This window comes from Nicotiana sylvestris, chromosome 12 (genome assembly GCF_000393655.2).
Source record: "Nicotiana sylvestris chromosome 12, ASM39365v2, whole genome shotgun sequence".
NCBI classification, from domain to species: Eukaryota; Viridiplantae; Streptophyta; class Magnoliopsida; order Solanales; family Solanaceae; genus Nicotiana; species Nicotiana sylvestris.
The window spans coordinates 165164491-165183088 of record NC_091068.1 but is presented as its reverse complement, the minus strand read 5'-3'; the positions used below and the strand labels follow the sequence as shown (position 1 = coordinate 165183088).

At 37.8% G+C, this 18598-nt stretch overlaps 2 protein-coding genes across 3 annotated transcripts; one reads left to right on the top strand and one right to left on the bottom strand.

Moving 5' to 3' along the window:
* The first annotated feature begins 3990 nt into the window (after positions 1-3990).
* Positions 3991-4424, top strand: LOC138884063 (probable pectinesterase/pectinesterase inhibitor 7). Its single transcript, XM_070164803.1, has 2 exons — positions 3991-4138; positions 4195-4424. Exons 1-2 carry the CDS (start codon positions 3991-3993, stop codon positions 4422-4424), a joined length of 378 nt encoding a protein of 125 aa, XP_070020904.1.
* Positions 4425-4910: 486 nt separating this feature from the next.
* Positions 4911-8268, bottom strand: LOC104235724 (nascent polypeptide-associated complex subunit alpha-like protein 1). Of its 2 annotated transcripts, none has more exons than XM_009789538.2 (4): positions 8075-8268; positions 6463-6547; positions 5525-5652; positions 4911-5414 (listed from the first exon to the last, which is right to left on the bottom strand). In XM_009789538.2, the coding sequence occupies exons 1-4, from the start codon at positions 8132-8134 to the stop codon at positions 5082-5084; spliced, it is 606 nt and encodes a 201-aa protein (XP_009787840.1). In that variant the 5' UTR covers positions 8135-8268; the 3' UTR covers positions 4911-5081. The 2 variants fall into 2 exon arrangements, with proteins under 2 accessions (XP_009787840.1, XP_009787845.1); XM_009789543.2 differs by having other exon boundaries at positions 5525-5649; positions 8075-8234.
* Positions 8269-18598: the final 10330 nt, after the last annotated feature.

Here is an 18598-nt window from a genome sequence, read left to right as displayed (position 1 = left end):
GATAGAAATCTTAGTCTGATGAATTTTTCTCCTAAGATAGAAAACCTAGTCTGATGAATTTTCTCCAAGGATAGAAATCTTAGTCTGATGAATCTTTCTCCTAAGATAGAAGACCTAGTCTGATGAACTTTCTCCTAGAATCAAATCTTAGTCTGATGAATCTTTTTCCTAAGATAACCAAAAAAAGGACCTAGTCTGATGAATTTTCTCCTAGGATAGAAATCTTAGTTTGATGAATCTTTCTCCTAAGATAACAAAAGGGGACCTAGTCTGATAAACTTTCTCATAGGATCAAATCTTAGTCTGATGAATCTTTCTCCTAAGATATAATACCTAGTCTGATGAACTTTCTCCTAGGATAAAATCTTAGTCTGATGAATTCTCCGAAGATAAAAAGCCTTAGTCTGATGAATTTTTCTCCTAAGATAGAAGACCTAGTCTGATGAACTTTATCCTAGGATCAAATCTTAGTCTGATGAATTTTTCTCCTAAGATAGAAAACCTAGTCTGATAAACTTTCTCCTAGGATAGAAATCTTAGTCTGATGAATCCTTCTCCTAAGATAGAAGACCTAGTCCCTAGGATCAAATCTTAGTCCGATGAATCTTTCTCCTGAGATAACCAAAAAAAAGCACCTAGTCTGATGAATTTTCTCCTAGGATCGAAATCTTAGTTTGATGAATCTTTCTCCTAAGATAAAAGACCTAATCTGATGAATTTGTTAGTCGGATATTCTTGGTTTTACTCACAGGAGACGCATATCCTAGTCAAGTCTTTAGTTTTACTCATATCATTGCATCAATAACATAGGTGATTTATAGTTTTGCTAATAACTCAAATTTTTCTAGTGCAAACTGGGGCAGAAAATTTTGTTTGTTCTGTTATTTTGATTGTAGGCACCCACCTGGAGAACGAGGGAAGACATTTCAGAGTTCATTTCAGAATCATTTCAAGTTTCAAATCAGTAGTAGGCACCTACCTAGAGAACGAGAGAAGTCATTTCAGAATTTAATTCAAGTTAGAAGTAGCAGAAGCTCGCCTCAAGAATGCAAGTCAACAGTCTGAGATAACCAAAAAGAAGAAGTCTCAATCCAGAATGAAAAAAAAGAAGAAGTAAATCCAAATGCAGAAACAGATGAAAGTTGTGAACTGCTCAAGACATGGATGAAGTTACGATATTGCATATCCGGTCTTGATCCGAAAAGCGGAAGAGGAATGAACTAGCACCTGCAGCTAGCAAGCGTCAAGGTTCAAATCTAAAGCATGCATGAAGAATCATTCAAGACTCAAGATCAAGCTTCAGAATACTTATAGATAGAAATCTTGTAACTCATAGCTGACAGGCTTAGTTAGTCTTTTTCATTTTTTTAATTTTGATGTAATAACAGGATCGCGGACTGGAACCTCGACGGAACGGCACCTCAATCGGCTCTCCACCTCGGTATACTCCATCACTATTCCTATTTCTGAACTACACGTGGTCTGATTCTTTTATAGCCAAGGATATGTAGGCAGCTCAGATACCACGGCTTGGTCACATTCTCCTTTCTTTTAGTATTTGGTCTCTCTAAATAAGGGTCGGGTCAAAAAACCTGTCTCGTTGTTCTTTGTCTGAAAACTCTTTGTATTTTCAGTCAAAGATGGGCAGTTGTAGACATATAATTTTTTACCCTTCCCGAGATTTTACACATTTTTAGCGTTTAAATAGTTAGTTTAGGTCTAATATCGCTATTTTAACTAGTTTTGATTCTTTTATTTTATCACAAAAAATAAAAATTACAAAAAAATAGTTTCATTAATATTTTGTAGTCATACTATTTTACTAGAATTTTTATTTTTACATAATCTTGAAAAAATACCAAAAACAGTTTCATTTTAGGTTTATCTTTAATAATTTATTTTAATTAGTTAGGAGTAATTTTACATTTTATAAGTGTTTTATACTATTGAACAAGAAGAATTGGATTTGGGTCTATAGTTTATGAATTTTAATTTTTAGCTCAATTTTAATCCCAATAATACATAGACCCAACCCAAAATCTAAAAACCATCAAAGCCCAAATCTTATTAGCCCATACCTCATTTCCCTCAAGGAGATAAGAAAACCTAAACCTTTCTTCTCTCTTCGGACCTTGGACAAAAAAGACAAAAAACCCTGGAGACCTAGAACCACCAGTCGTCACCCTTGAAGACCTTTATCTTCTTCAACTTTCAACACACCCAAAAAAACCAAATCATCGGCTCCCTCACCACAAAACAAGACCAGAGCCGCCCATCCATCTCCTTCGCTTAAGGTGCTGCCTAGCCGGAATTGATCACCGGCGAGTGACGACGCCGCCAACAGTAGGTCCAAAATGGCCAACCCTAGCGAGCCACCAGCCGCCGAAAATCCGGCCATCACTATAACAGCACCCCCTCTCCTCTGCTTCTTCATCTTCATCACCCAATCTCGCCTAGAGCCGCACCCATCTCTCAAAAACAGTAAAAAAACGAAATAAAAAGCTGAAAAACAAGAAAAAATGGGGGTGCGGACAGAATTTAGGGGTTGAAAGAAATTAGGGTTTTGGTTTTTTAATATTTCTACACTTCTTTTGGTTTTGGCTCTAGTTTAGATACACAAAAAGAAATTCAATTCTTTCTTGTTCTCAATCTTGCGTCCAAAATCAGAAAATTCAAAAAAAAAAGAACAAAAACCAAAAAAGTTCCGTTTCTTTTCCTGGATTTCTGCCTGAAATGGAGTTCGTTTGATTGAACCGAGCTTGTTTCGAAGTCGTACCTCAAGGCGCAGGTCCAAAGTTCTCTGTTCGAATTTTGCCGAATCTCTGTGGATGTTTGAATTTTGCCGAGCTTATATCTTGTCTGTTGTGTGAGTTTTACAATATATGAATCATTTTATGAATTTTGGGACTTTCATTGAACTTTTCACGGTATCACTTAGTGAAGTTTATAGTGGAAATTGGTTCAATCTTTGATGAATCCTTAAGCTCCATTACTCTCTGTGTGGTATTTGTTTGTTTATGATATTAGTTAGTTAAACACGTAGCATGAAAGCTTAGGTTGTTTAAATGAGAGGCAAATAAAGCAAAATTTGTTTGGATGGCGCCGAGGGTGTTGGGTTAAAGTAAATGAAATTGGCTTTAAATGTTTATTGCTTTATTTTTGCTCCATTACTCGTCAGTAACATGATTAGGCCGTCAATACTTGGGTAGGCAAGCCTTAGAACTTTTGTTAGTGTTGAGGCGAGAGGTCATTCCCTTAGTTAAATTTATCTAGGGAATACCCCGAAGGATCTGTATATATTTTATTTCGGGGAATGACCCGTAGTATTCTGTAATTGGAGGCTGAAAGCGAACTCTAAGTATTTTATTCTTATTTTATTTTTATTTTTATCTTCTTTTATTTAAGTGGGGACGACCTCGAGCCTCTTTTGTGTTTACTTTCTTTATTTTGTGTTTAACCCTCAATTTGAATATTTTAAAAGCCAACTAGATCGAGTATGCAATCGTACTAGTTACGGGACTCGGGGAATGCCTAACACCTTCTCCCCGAGTCAAATGAACCCTCTTACCTGAATCTCTGGTGCAGACTTAGTTTTAGAGTCCAAAGTGTTTTAAAAGGAAAAAATCATTTTAAAAAAAAAACGGTGACCTAGCACACCGAAACCAATGTCAGATGGCGACTCTAAAAAATCCTTTTGAATAATTCTTTGTCACTTTCGAATTTGAAAACCTTTTTTAAGCTTTACAAAATTTTTTAATATTTTTAAAACGGTTTAGTGAGGTTGGTAAAAAAAGGGGTGTGATACCCAAGACATCACTTTTCGAAACATTGCTGGAGGCAGTAGCTTTAAGAGCGACTGCTGATTCATGCACCTTCTATAGGTGTAAATCTGACGGTTTTCAAGACACTTTATACGCACATTCTGGCAAGCAGTTCTACAGAGAGTGAACAATTTTGGGCACCATTGACTTTATTTGTGGCGATGCAGCTATGGTGTTCCAGAATTGTTTAATTGAAGCACGTATGCCACTTCCTGGCCAATATATTACTATCACAGCACAACAGAAAAATGGTGAGAAAGAAGCAACAAGACTCGTGTTGCAAACTTGCACGTTAAAATTAGAAACTCCGGATACGGGTAATGTGACTATGTATTTAGGGTGAGGTGACTTTTAAAGTACTGTGATATTGCAGAGTTTCATAGACCTATTGATAAATCCAAAAGGATGGATAGAGTTTCAGGGAGAGCCCCTATTCGCCCATTCTATATGGAATTCAATAATAGAGTACCTGGCGTAAACACAACGGGACGTGTGATGTGGGCGCATGTCACTAGTGATCCTAAAGTTGCATCAAGTTTCTTGTTAGGAATTTTGTCCATGGTGACAAATGGATACCCTCCACCAGATTTAGAGAAATTATAATGTATATATAAGGAAAAAACCATTTTACTAAGTGTGTAGTGTTATATCTTAATTTAGAGGAATAATATAAAATTCATTCCAAATATTGTTTTCGTTCAATATTTTCTTCAAATGACTACTAAAACTAGGTGAACCTACTATTGAGCATAGTGAAGTCTATAATAAAAGAATTACTAATAGCCTTGTCGTGGTACTTTGGAATTTAACGGAGAATTCAATTTCACAGAATCCATAGCAGAGACAATGGGACAATGGCTACACTGCTCTTGCAGGCTCCTACTTATTCCGTAAGTAATTTGATTAAAAAAATTAATAATAAACTCAACTTCATATTTCGCAACATGTATTCTCATCCGTATCGCGATACTAATTCAGTAGGCTATCATACCAAGTGCACCTGTTTGAGGAATATTTGTCTGTTTCATAATTGGGATGCAATGACCAAAGGAGGCTTGCTGCAAGTTTAAAGAATCAGGGCCACTGAACTGTGCTAAGGCTTCACCAGAATCTTTTCATTTGCATAACTCAGTATGTCTCTGGTATACAATGAAAGACAATAAGCAGAATAGTAAAGTTGAATAGGAAGAGGAGCAACTGAAGCCTTATAATATCCATAAGCAGCTTAAAAGATTGGAAAAACTACATAGTAGAGACTTCCTAGTTTGTAAGCTCCATAATGGCAGAGACAATATCACCATCTGCACCCTTGAGAGCTTTGACAGCTTTAGCTCTGGAAACACCTGCTTGAGTCATAACCAGCTCGATATCCTTGGGTTCTACGCCAGTTTCATCTACATCCTCATCGTCCTGAGCTACTGTTGATGGCTCTGGCTTTGATATAACGTTGCTCAAATTAGGAGCCTTGAACTGCTCAGCAGCTTGACTCTGCAATTGTGAGCTCAAATCCTCAATCTTTGCCTCACCAAATATAACGTATGTGTCTGACGCGGGGCTTTTGAAAACATCCGGTTTCGAAATGACAAATAGAATCTGCAAAAGAGAGGACCAATATAAGGAGAAAGCTTATAACTAGAATGTGAGCACTAAAACAGAACACATGGAGAAAGAAAAGCAAGAGCGCAATAACATAATTAACTAACATTCTTGCTCTTCTTGACAGTGACACGGCTAACCCCCGGGATTGGCTTCATTCCGAGCTTTATCATAGCTTTTCGACTCTTCTTCTCGCTCCTGCTCTGCTTTGACCTACCACTAGCATCTCCATCTTCTGCCCAGAATTCCAAGCATTTCAGTATAACAAAACAATCAGATAATCAACCCACTGTAACATGCATCACGAAACATTTGTTTTTTCTCAGAAGGAATCACACTTTGAGAAGCACAAAGAAGGACCCAGAATCTCCTCCGACGAGTTAATCAGGAACATGGCAATAAATAAGCACCTGAGTTAATGTAATTACTCTACTTTCAATAAAACCATGGCCAGAACTGTATAATTCAACAAAAGAATGAAGTGATATGATTTCACTCCTTTTTTTATTTTTTTACTTATATGAAAACACATTCAAAAATGGTAATGCAACAGCAGGGAATTGGACAGAGACAGGATCAATATGAGAGATACTCCACATTTGTAATACTCCTTCTATCCCATCTTATGTGAGACTCTGGAGTCTGGACTGAGTTATCCTAACTTGTTCAACACACTAACACAATCGGTAATTTTGAATGCACCTTTTACAAGTTTCAAGAACTCAGGTTAACCGAAGAATTCAACTTTAAATACAGAATGAGCGCCCAATTAAATAAAATTCACAAGGAAAAGGAAAATACACAAGCAAAGTCCTTAATCTCCATAGATAGTCGAACCTAAAATTGGATGAATGATACTTAGAACTAGGAAATGCAACTAATGCTTTGAAGGCACCATCTTAGAACACCAAAAGAATCATTCTCAAATTTTTTTGCACTCAAAAAAAAAAAGGAACCAAAAGCATCAGAACCAGTAAAGTCAGGCTCAGAATTATTATGCATTTATACTTTTTTTGATAAGTATGAATTATGCTTTTATACTTACCTTCAGCATCATCTTCATCTTTGTCATCGTCATCATCTTCATCATCATCATCATCGGCCTCATCCTCAATGATCGGCTCCTCTGACTACAAAAGAAGATTATACTTGGTTAAAAACCGATACAGAATATACATGAATCACACAACCATGCTCACTTGACAAAAGCTGACTTGAACACCAAGAAATATAATAGCTCTACTTCTAACATTTACCAGTGAACCAATAAAGCATTTAGACACCACATATAAAATCTAGAAGACCTTTTCGTTGTTCTGTTGTTTTCTTTGGCCCCGCGCGCGTGTATGTTTTTAACCAAAATTAATCCAATATCCTTAGCAAGGTATAAATTTTATACTTGTGGAAAACTAGGATGCAGTGTTTCAACTCATTCATGAAAGAAAAAGCAGAAGATGCTAAAAAATATTGCATCACTACAACAACATTGGAAGTCGAAGTGACTTCATGGAATTTCTCATTGGTATTAAATGCAAGTAACGATTCAAGCAAATAAATATAGCTACATTTAGCTGCTCTAGTACATTTATCACATCAACTTTTCAGGTAATCTAGACAGCAACTTTATTGTACAGATGATAATTACAACTGATCTTGGCCTTACTTTGTCAAAAAAGATGATAATCACTAAACCATTAGAACTAGTCATGAAGACATTGAGAGGAAAAGGAAAGGTGAGGCTGGAAAGGAAGATGTTTTTTTAGGTGGGGGAGGGCTTTGTCCCGGTGCACTCGGTGAAAGGGGCGGACTGCATAGGGAGTCAGAAAACGAAGGAAAGGGAGAGAAACTAGATATGGCCATGCCTCTTAGAAGGGAAATCAGCAGCAGGAAAGTAGGGAAAGGGTTAAGTCAGCCAATCAAGATGTCGATTGAAAGAGTAAAAGGTGTTCCAATATTGCTCCTGGAAGGACCTCATTGCGAGGAGCACATTCCTCCACGTCTCTATATGGCCTGATTTTAACTCAATTGGCCTGACTTACAACTTGTAACCGAGGATGTCAAATGGGCATAAACAAACTTCAACAATTAAATTTACTCTACTAATAGATTTAACATCCATATAAGAACAATATGTCGCCTCTTTCTGATTTTCTACTTACCAACTAGGATCTTCATTACAACAATACCAAGTTAGAAATCAAACAAAACTGCGACTTTCCGTCTACAATGCAGATTAGATTACAAAGGAAAACACCACAAAGCCTAAAGGAAAACTCAGTCTTTCACTTAAACAAGATTGTTTATGGTGTCCCAGAGTAAACAAGTTAGTCTCTTTCACAGAAAAAATTCAAATTTCTGCCATAACAGCCTCAAATGATTCAAGCTTTTTGAAAAAAAGACCATCTATAATGTCCCACAGTAAAACAAGTGAATAATTATTTTTGGTTTATCATCTACTTTTCTTATAGATCCCAAAAGTGAAAAAAATTCAAACAAAACCCAACATTCAATAAGATATAATAAAACAATAAAATCAAGTTAAATTGCTATAAAACTTCAAAAAATCCTCATACACAAGCTATAAGGGCCTAAAAAGTTCACAACTTTATGTCTACACATTTGTATGAATACTAAATTGCGGGAAAAGGGAGAATTACTTCAATCTTTTGTTGTTCGAGATGAGCGGCTAGGATCTCTTCTGGGGATTGAGCAGTCATGGTTGCGTTGAGTGTGTGATGATAGAGAGAATTTAGGTTCTGAATGAAGAAGACAATAGTCCTAAAACCCTAGGATAACCTGTTACTTATTTTCCATTTTCTCTTGGCCCGACCCGAAATGTAAGCGGTTATATAACTTATTAAAAATTAAGTACTAGTAGTATTATTTATAAATATTGAAATACTATTTTGAATTCTTTATGATTTTATCCTTAGTTTAGTAACATCAAATTGAAATTAAGTGAAATGAGATTTTCAGTCATCATCATTTTTTTGAGTAAAATTTATGTCCAAGCCTCACGAGCTGAGACTGTTTTACTACTCTACTTCATGGTTTAAATCTTAATTTGATCTTTCAATACTAGTTTGATCTTTCAATACTAGAATGAATTATGTTACCACACCAAACATTGGCTAAAGCTCTTTTTCTTTATTAAGTTTATATACTCTATTTCGAGTGAAAATTCGTTCTATTTAAGGGTGTGTTCGGTATAAAGGAGCGGAAAATGTTTTCTAATTTTTCCATGTTTAGTTGGCTTAAATGTTTTGAGAAATATTTTTCTCATGAATTCATTTTCCTCCATTTATTTTCCCTAGAAAAAGAATGGAAAACATTTTCCAAAACTCTTTTTCAACCTTCTCTACCATATTCTTCATTCCCACCATCCCACCCCCATACCCATCCCACACCCCACCCACCTCGTCCACCCCCAAACCCCGCCTACCCTCACCCCCCGCCCACCCCCCCCCCCCCGCCCCATCCCCCCTCCACCCTCTGCCTTAAATAAAAATATTATTAAGAGTATTTTTTTCATGTTGTAGATATAGTATTTTCTTTTTCATTTCAACAAAATGAGTATTTTTCTTTTATGATGTAAAAAAGTATTTATTTCATTTCAACAAAAAATACTTTCTTTTCATGATGTAGAATTATTTTCTTTCATTTTAGCAAAATGATTATTTTCTTTTCATGATGTAGAAAAAGTATTTTCTTTCATTTCAACAAAATGATTACTTTCTTTTCATTTGTAGAAAAAGTACTTTTTTAACCAAAAAAAAGTGTATTTTTTTTATTATGGAGCACTAATTTCAAATTTTTTTTGCGTGAAGAATATAAAATAACACATTAGTTCCTTTGGGTTTGTGCGAATTTTAAAAGAATAATTAAATTCTTGAAAGAAAAAAATAGAGCCCTAAAAACGTTGGGTATTTGGGTTGGGAAAGGTGGGGGGAGAGCACACGAAACATAGGGATTTGGGGGAAAGGGGGTGAGGAGAGTAGCATAAACATTATTTTTCAAACAAAAATTTTCTACTCTCTAACCAAACACTAGAAAATAGTTTCCGAAAAAAAAATTCACTCACGAACCAAACAAGGAAAAATAAGTAATAAAACCACTCATTTTTCAATAAAATATTTTCTAGGAAAACTTTTTCAATGGAAAATATTTTCCTTTATAACAAACACACCCTTAATTTTATTCATATTTGGTTCAAATTCTAGTTTGATATTTCAGCTAACCTCGATCAATAATACCTCAAAACTAAATTATTGAGACAACGCAAATTGTAGTCTACGTTATTGAATTATTTTGAGGTTACTAAGTAATTATGATTTATTACAAGCCTACATAAATTTTAAAATTACTAATGAAAGAAAATTCCGATCATATCCCTAATTCATTTTGTATATGGGTAAAACCGTTCTCGTGATACACCTTGGTCTCCGACATGATAAGTCAAGCTTGAGATATGATAACAAGGGGTCGAGACCGAGGTATAGGTCTCATCGATTCAGAGTCCGGAACCATAATTCCCACCCCCGAGAATATCAGGGTTATGGTTCGGGATCGGTCCTAGCCTTGATTAGCTTCGAAGGACATTGTCAAGTAATCAAGCCCGACCAACAAAAGGCCGTAATATCCGTGACCGACCAAATATCACGGCGGGGATCTCAACATATATCGATAGGAAATCGGCAATCAGTTAATTAGAAGATTTTTACCTTTTATAAGAATTGTATCTAGAATGAGACTCTTCTACTATATCAAGGGGGTCTGATATTTCATAACACATGTTGTAACACACATTCCAAGACAATATATTATTATTTTTCTCTGTCATTAGCTCTTATCTTGTTCATCAATGCTGGTTACGGTGAGCCCGGATCGAGGGGGAAATTTCGCTAAGGCTGAAACTATCATATGCGTGCGTTTTGAATTTATTTTTACTTTTACTTGTTTAATCTAATCCAATTTACTGCTTTTTGTGAAATTAATATGCATATCCTTAAAATCACTTACAAATTCAATTATTATCCGATTTTGAGGGTAAAGAGTTTGGCGCCCACCGTGGAGCTAAGGATAATAGTGGCTATTTGATACAAACTTCTATCACACACCCTATTTTACACTTATTCTTTGGAGTGCCTTTGATTTTAGATTAAAATTTGAAATGTCGAACTCCCAGTCCGCCCCTCTAAATATGGCGAGAAAAACAATATAGCACCCTGTAACAAGGTGCCCCCCATCTACCTCAACAGAGTTCAAGTTGCGGACACATCGACGCTAGCTCGCATGTGGCCATCAATGCAAATTTGCCTACTGATCTTGAGAACAGTGTCCGCAGGGAAGTCCGATTGGTTGCACAAAATACGCACGGCGGTGAAGATGATGGGATCAACTTGCATGTGATATTCGAAATGTTACAGGCTCAACATGCAGCAATATCCCAGCTTCAGAACCAAAGATGCGCCCCGAGCAGAGTTGAGCCCGAGCCATCCCGGGAAGTCATCCACAGAAATAAACCGGTCTCGAAAAGGCAGAATGAAAACGAATCAGGAACCAACCCCGAGATCGTAAAAATGCTTGTGGAACTGATGAAACGGGTAGAATTGGGAGAGAAGAAAATTTAAGTCAATGACAAAAATGTGGAAACATACAATTCTAGGGGCGATCAAATACTGGGAGCACCTGTCATGACCCAAAACTAACCCTATCGTGATGGCACCTAACGTGGTACTAGGCAAGCCAACACACTACCAAAACTAATCAATATTTTTATTTTTAAGACAACCAAAGTTATTTAACAATAAACATGCATAAGGAGTTTAAATCAACAGAACTGTGCAGAAAGAAAGCCTGACATCGGGGTGTCACTAGTCATGAGCATCTACTACAACCATCTGACAACATCAAGACTAACATAGTTTGGAAATAACTAAATAAAACTAAGGGAGGATAAGGAGGGAGAAAAGAAGGGTTGCGATCGCTAGGCAGCTACCTTGCTAACTCCAATGAACATGCCACTGAGTAATCAACACTCGTTATCGGGTTCAGTAATACCTGAATCTGCACACAAGGTGCATGGAGTAATGTGAATACGCCAACTTAGTAAGTAATAATAGTAAATAAAGACTGAGCAGTAAGAAATCACATAATCCACGTCATAACACCACATGAAGTACATGATGTTTCCAAAATAGTATATAAATCAAGTCATCTCGTTAAAATCAAATTTCAGTAAAAATCCTTTGAAACTGTCATTCAACAATTTTTAATAACAAAGTGATAAAATAGTGAGTAAAAAATAGTGAGAACATAATCAACCCCTCGGGCAAAATTCACTCATATACAGCCCCTCGAGCAACATAAATCACAAACAGCCCCTCGGGCAAGACATGTATCATAAACTGCCCCTCGGGCATAATATCAACAGAACCAGCCCCTCGGACAACATCATATCACTCACTCTAGGTACTCGCGCTCATTGGGGTTGTTCAGACTTCGGAGGGGCTCCTACAGCCCAAGCGTTATAACAAGCCATCTCGTGGCATAAATCAATCAGGCCCTCGGCCTCATAACAACAAGCCACCTCGTGGCATAAATCAATCGGGCCCTCGGCCTCACAATATCATGAATCAGTAACAACCTACCGCGACGTGCAGCCAGATCCCATAATATCGTCACAACACAGGCCCTCAGCCTCACTTAGTCAGAAACCTCTTAAGTCACTCGAGCTAACAGTAAAACAGGGCGTTCAGCCCAAAATATCATTTATAGTATCAAAACTGAGTAAATAAGGCTGAGTTATGAAATCAGTAAAACACATCATGACTGAGTATAAATATTAAGTCAAAACAGTGAGGAATAGTAGTAAAAAGTCCCTAAAGGTCCAAACAGTTGGCACAAGGAACAAATATGACATCTAGTCCAAAACGTAGATATACTTCCCAAAACACAATAGTATCAAATAGTTTTTTATCAAATACGTGACTTAATAGTCGTATGGGACGGACCAAGTCATAATCCCCAATGGTGCACACCCCCATGCTCATCATCTAGCATGTGTGCCACCTCAAATTAGTGAAACAATGTGAAATTCGGGGTCTCATACCCTTAGGACAAGATTTACAATCATTACTTATCTCAAACAAGCCAATTCCAATACCGAGCAAGCCAAGCGATGCTCCAAAAATGCTATCTCGCGCGTTCTGACCTCTGAACGGCTTGAAACTAACCAAAAACAACTCAACTACATCAGACAGTGCTAAAGCAACCAAACCCAATTGAAAAAGGTCGGATCTTTAATCAAAAGCCCAAAATCGGCCAAAAAGCCCAACCCGAACCCGCATCTCGGAATTTAGTAAAACTCACAAAATCCGATAACTCATTCAATTATGAGTCCAACCATACTAGTTTCATCAAATTCCGACTCTGAATCGATGTTCAAAACTTAAAATTTCACTTTATGAAAGTTTAGGCAAAACCCCCCAAAATTTACTTTGAAATCATCAATCATATGCCAAAAACGAAGATGAATTCATGAAATATTATAAAAACCAAGTAGAGAACACTTACCCAAATACATATGGTGAAAATCGCCCAAATCCGAGCTCCCCAACTCAAAATATGACCAAATAAACAAATCCTTATTTTATATATTTTTTTTGTTAGCTATTCTACCTCGATTCTTATGCTAAACGATCCCGAAACTTGTTTTTGATGCCTCCAATGAATTCCTTGTAAATTTTAGTCAAGTTAGGCTCTTGAATCACTTCTTATATTGAAGGAGATATGATGCTTTCAATATTTGAAAATAGTACAGATTTTTAAATATGAATTCAGTGGCAATTTCGTAATTAATCTGAAAAATCGAGCAACCCAATTCTTAGAAAAATGACCATAGAAGCTTCGTACGATGTCCAAATTCGATGATTCCTTTTGATATGGCTCCGTAATTACGATACGGATCTAATTCTTTAATAAAAATAGAAATCGGAGCTCATTTGCTGAATGTAGTACCATTTATGCTTGAAAAACAACATCGAAACATAAAAAAAAATGAGTGCAACACAACCCAATCTTATCTGAAGCTCACCGAGCCCCTTGGGACCCTGTTCGAACATACCAACAAGTCTCATATCATAACACGAACCTACTTGAGGCCTCAAAACACACATAACAATATCGAAACGATGAATCACACCTCAATTCGAAATCAATGAACTTGAAACTTGAAACTTCCACAACCGATGCTGAAACCTATCAAAGTCACATTTGACATTATGGACCTACTCCAACTTTCAGAATAAGAATCCGGCCCTGATATCAAAAAGTCCACTCCCGATCAAACTTTCCAAAATTCCAACTTTTGCTATTTCAAGCCAAATTCTACTACGGACCTCCAAATTACAATCCGGGCGCGCTCCTAAGTCCAAAATCACCTTACAGAGCTAACGAAACCATCAGAAATCCAATCCGAGGTCAAATTCTAAAAAGTCAAAACTTGGTCGATTTACATAAGTCATATACTTCCTACGGAGCTACTCATGCCCTCAAACAACCGAGCGAAGTACAATTGCTCAAAATGACTGGTAGGGTCATTACATCCTCCCCCACTTAAACATACATTCGTCCTCGAACGTACCCAGAGTTATTCCAAAAGCCATCAATTCGTTGTATAATCTCATTATGCACATACTCGGGGGTGATCCCATGTCACCGTATCCCATATAGGTCTGATAATGCAATATGACTGAAATTTCTTAATCCAACCTAGTCCATAAGCCTTAGGGCCCAATTTCCAACATCCAAAATTTTCGATAAGATCATAACCTCATAAGTCCGAACAAGCTGTATCAAATCATATCAGTAACCCAAGATATAATCACATGGTATACCACATAACTCAAACACTTATGGCGATAACTCCTAATCATAGTAGCTGCTCAAAACAACCCAATACCGGTAATACACCTCTTAACAAACAAAGTCTCGTTCTAACACTTTCATATACTGCCAATGATGAAAGAAATACACAGAAACTCATAACCATTCTTCAGATCAACAAGTCATGGAGCTCGCTCTTCTCCGACAGGAACTATTGCAGATTTCTAAGTCGACTTCCGATATTATCCTTCCAACCATGCTGTAACCAATTCTGATAGTATTCATTCTAGGTCCAATGACCTCATCGCATCCAACACGACCACTCTGATGACATGACACATCAATACAATCCAAAGCCATAACATGTGCAACTCGTGCACCCAATAGCGACATCCCAAATGTACTCAAATCATGAAAAAAAAATAACTCAAATGAGTGGACTGTCCCACAAGCTTAACAAGTACTGCCACAACGAGATACTGAAAATCCATCACACCCTTTAGGACCATCACATGAATCTAACACAAAGGTTCATACCTCAACATAATTTCACTGCAATGTGTGCCCCATCCAAACACTAATCCATGGCATATACCTCAAGTCACCTTGCTCGAAATCAATAACCACGTGCAACGACATCAAGTACTCAAAGTGCATTACCATAACCACGGAGAAGCAAATGACATAACACCACACGAAACCCGAAAGGGCATAACCAATACGCCATCCACCAAGCAATACCCAATACTCTTCCCGCTCAAATTCCATTATAAGACCATAAGGGAGCCTCACCATATGTACATATAACCAACAAATCATAACCCCTAGTAACATAGAAGAGTAGCTCATAGATCACTCCAGAACACCAATAAGCTTAACAACAATCGAATGGCACATCCCTCAACAATAGCAGTTCAGAGTCAACAAAGCCGACCTGATGCAGAATACACATCCATATTGGCCTACAAATGAACCCCTTATCAAGGAGTTTCTGAAGCTGCTCATTCAACTCCTTTAACTCTTTCGGTGCCATACGATACAGTGAAATAGAAATAAGCTGAGTGCCTGGCACCAAATCAATACCTAAATCAATATCCCTGCCCGGCGGCATGCCCGACAGGTCTACAGGAAACACATCCGGAAAATCCCTCACCACCGGAACTGAAGTAATGGTAGGAGTCTCTTGCACTGACATCCCTTACGAAGGCCAAATAAGAAAGACAACCCTTCCTAACCATTCACTGGGCCCTTAAAAATGAAAACACTCTATTGGGAACATAATCCGTCGAACCTCACCACTCAATCTGTGGCATCCCCGGCATAGCCGACGTCGTCGTCTTAGCGTAACAGTCCAGAATAACACGACATGGAGACAACCAATCCATACCCAATATCACATCAAAATCTACCATACTAAGTAACAAAGATCCACTCGAGTCTCCAAACCCCCAATAGTCACCATACAAGACCGATATACGCAGTCCACAACCACGACATAACTTGTTTATGAGAACTCCCAGTCCCCAAATCCATAAAGTACACGAATCACTATATTTGATCCCAACTCCACTGCTTGGATACCTAACAACCTCTAATACTCGATCATTCCACAAAGAATACTTCTATAATCCTTCTGTGCCACCAAGCGAACTTGGATATCAGTAGTCGATCAAACAAGGGAGTGCCACAATACCAATGAAGTATCCATGACTCACACACATCGCCCTTTATGAAATGTTTACCCTCATCAAGCTGCACCAATTCGCAATATCATTTACCTAGTCATCTGAAACTGTCTGTGCTGCCTAATAATTTATGACCTTCCTTTCAGAATTGAACCGTGACCTTACACATGCAAATCTCAACCCTACATAGCATACCGCACATACCATGCCGTCTTATGACAAATATGAGAACTTCATAATCCATTCCGAGCCACAAGCAACTACGTACTCCACTAGCCAAGAACTTTCCATTTGATCCAATCTAGAAGAAAATTGCTATACATCACATGCTCCTCATGCCACTAGAAAATATGAATCTCTAACCATGGTAGAAACCATCAAGAACTCTCCTGAACCATTTGCACAAAACCACCCCGTAAGGACTGAATACTTCTAACTCAACCAAGCTACGTAAGTCACCAAAAACCCAAGAGCATTGTGACGAAACACCTGTAGAAACTCATTACCTCATAAACACCCAAAGAACTAATCATATCCATTATCATGCCGATCCAACCTACTACCAAGCTTTCCTATCTATCTGAGTTCCTTCTGAATTGCATTCACATTGATACTTCTCCTCGCCATAATACCTCAATCCTCAACCCAGACTCACCACACGAGACTCAAGCATGAAACTGAACTGCCCTAAGGCTCATAAGCCGCTGAATACTCTCGTAAATATCCCCAAAAGTACCATATTCAAAATACTTACCCTGAAAAGGCTTTCTGCGAACCTAAAGCAAAGACCTTCACCTTCTTGATACTGACATGTAGAATCCATGACGATATAGAAATGCCATAAGTCTTGACACCCTCCAATGTAAACCTCACTTTCTAGCCAAATACACATCCTGAAGATCCCCATTTGTTACATATAAATCTTGAATCCATTAGAACCATCCTCGAGAGTCATCCACGCTACTTAGGTTTCAATTAAACTGATCAAGCGCGCCGAACGACCTGTGCCCCATTAGCACTCCAACACCCTAGGAAGTAACCTCACCTTAATGCAACCAAATGAATTCCTGCTCCATGCATATTACGTCCTTCACCAATAATACTCAATTCATTCCGTGATTCTCATACACCCATAAAGCCATAATTGATTCGCCAGCATACCTCAAAATACTACACTTAGCCGCACAATCAACTTATCAATGAAGAGTCCCCCACTTAGATCAAAGCTATAGATCAAAACACACAAAAACTCACAATGTCCATACTCTATTACTGCCATAATACCATAGTGAGATTTAACTAAGTCCTTCATAAGCTCATGCAACACAAACCATCTAGTACTTCAAATCATTTGCAAATCTCACATTCACCCTCGTAACAGTCAAGAAAACTCTCATACACGATCCAAACTCAATCTGCTGCACATATATTTCACTGGTAAAAGAGGACTCGCTACAAAACAACATAGGGATCACACGCCTTCAGGACACCCCGCAGGAGATAACCCACCTGCTTCATCTCAAACTAACATCTCTTTATACCCTTTCACCATCATAAACATCCTACAATCACTTAATCTTCCTAAGTATGAACTCATATCACGACATGAAATCTACTTCATTCCCCAACTAAACAACACGAAAAGATCCTTCAACACACCCATAACTCGAGGCTATACATCAAATCAAGATGGAAATCAAGCACCAAATAGTTCTTTCTACTCTCAAACAGACCCTCCTCATCATATCCAAATCATATGAACACATCTCATAGTCACATCATACTCATCACGTAGCCAATCAGAAATCACTTCCACTAATAGGGACACTACCGAACATATAAATCCAAAAGCATGCGCTCACACAATCAACACCTTAGTACTCAAGCTACAGGTAAAGCCCGGCCCCAAGTCCTTCAGACTGGCCCAACATCAATACACAGAAATCACATCTCGCCTCTCGTTCAAGGAATCACTAGTCGTTGATGCACAATTGATATCGAGCACTCATGCACGCATACGAACGTGTGGAAGGAATTTCAAGAGTTACATTTCAAGCTGAATCAATGTCGCACGATAAGAATTCAAGAATGTGGGATTTCCTAAAGGTTCTGCAGTCTCTCGAAGATAAGTACAGACGTCTCCATACAGATCCACTTGACTCTACCAAACCTGCTCATGACTCGTGAGACCTATATAACCTAGGCTCTAATACCAACTTGTCACGACCCAAAACTAACCCTATCATGATTGCGCCTAACGTGATACTAGGCAAGCCGACACACTACCAAAACCAATCAATAATTTCATTTTTAAGATAAAATCAAAGCTATTTAACAATAAACCTGCATAAGGAGTTTAAATCAATACAACAGTGTAGAAAGAAAGCCCGACATCGGGGTGTCACTAGTCATGAGCATCTACTACAACTGTCTAACAACATCAAGACTAACAAAGCCTGGAAATAACTAAATAAAACTAAGGCAGGATAAGGAAGGAGAAAAGCAGGGTTGCGATCACCAGGCAGCTACCTTACTAACTCCAATGAACATGCTACTAAGTAATCAACACCCGCTACCGGGTTCAGAAATACCTAAATCTGCACACAAGGT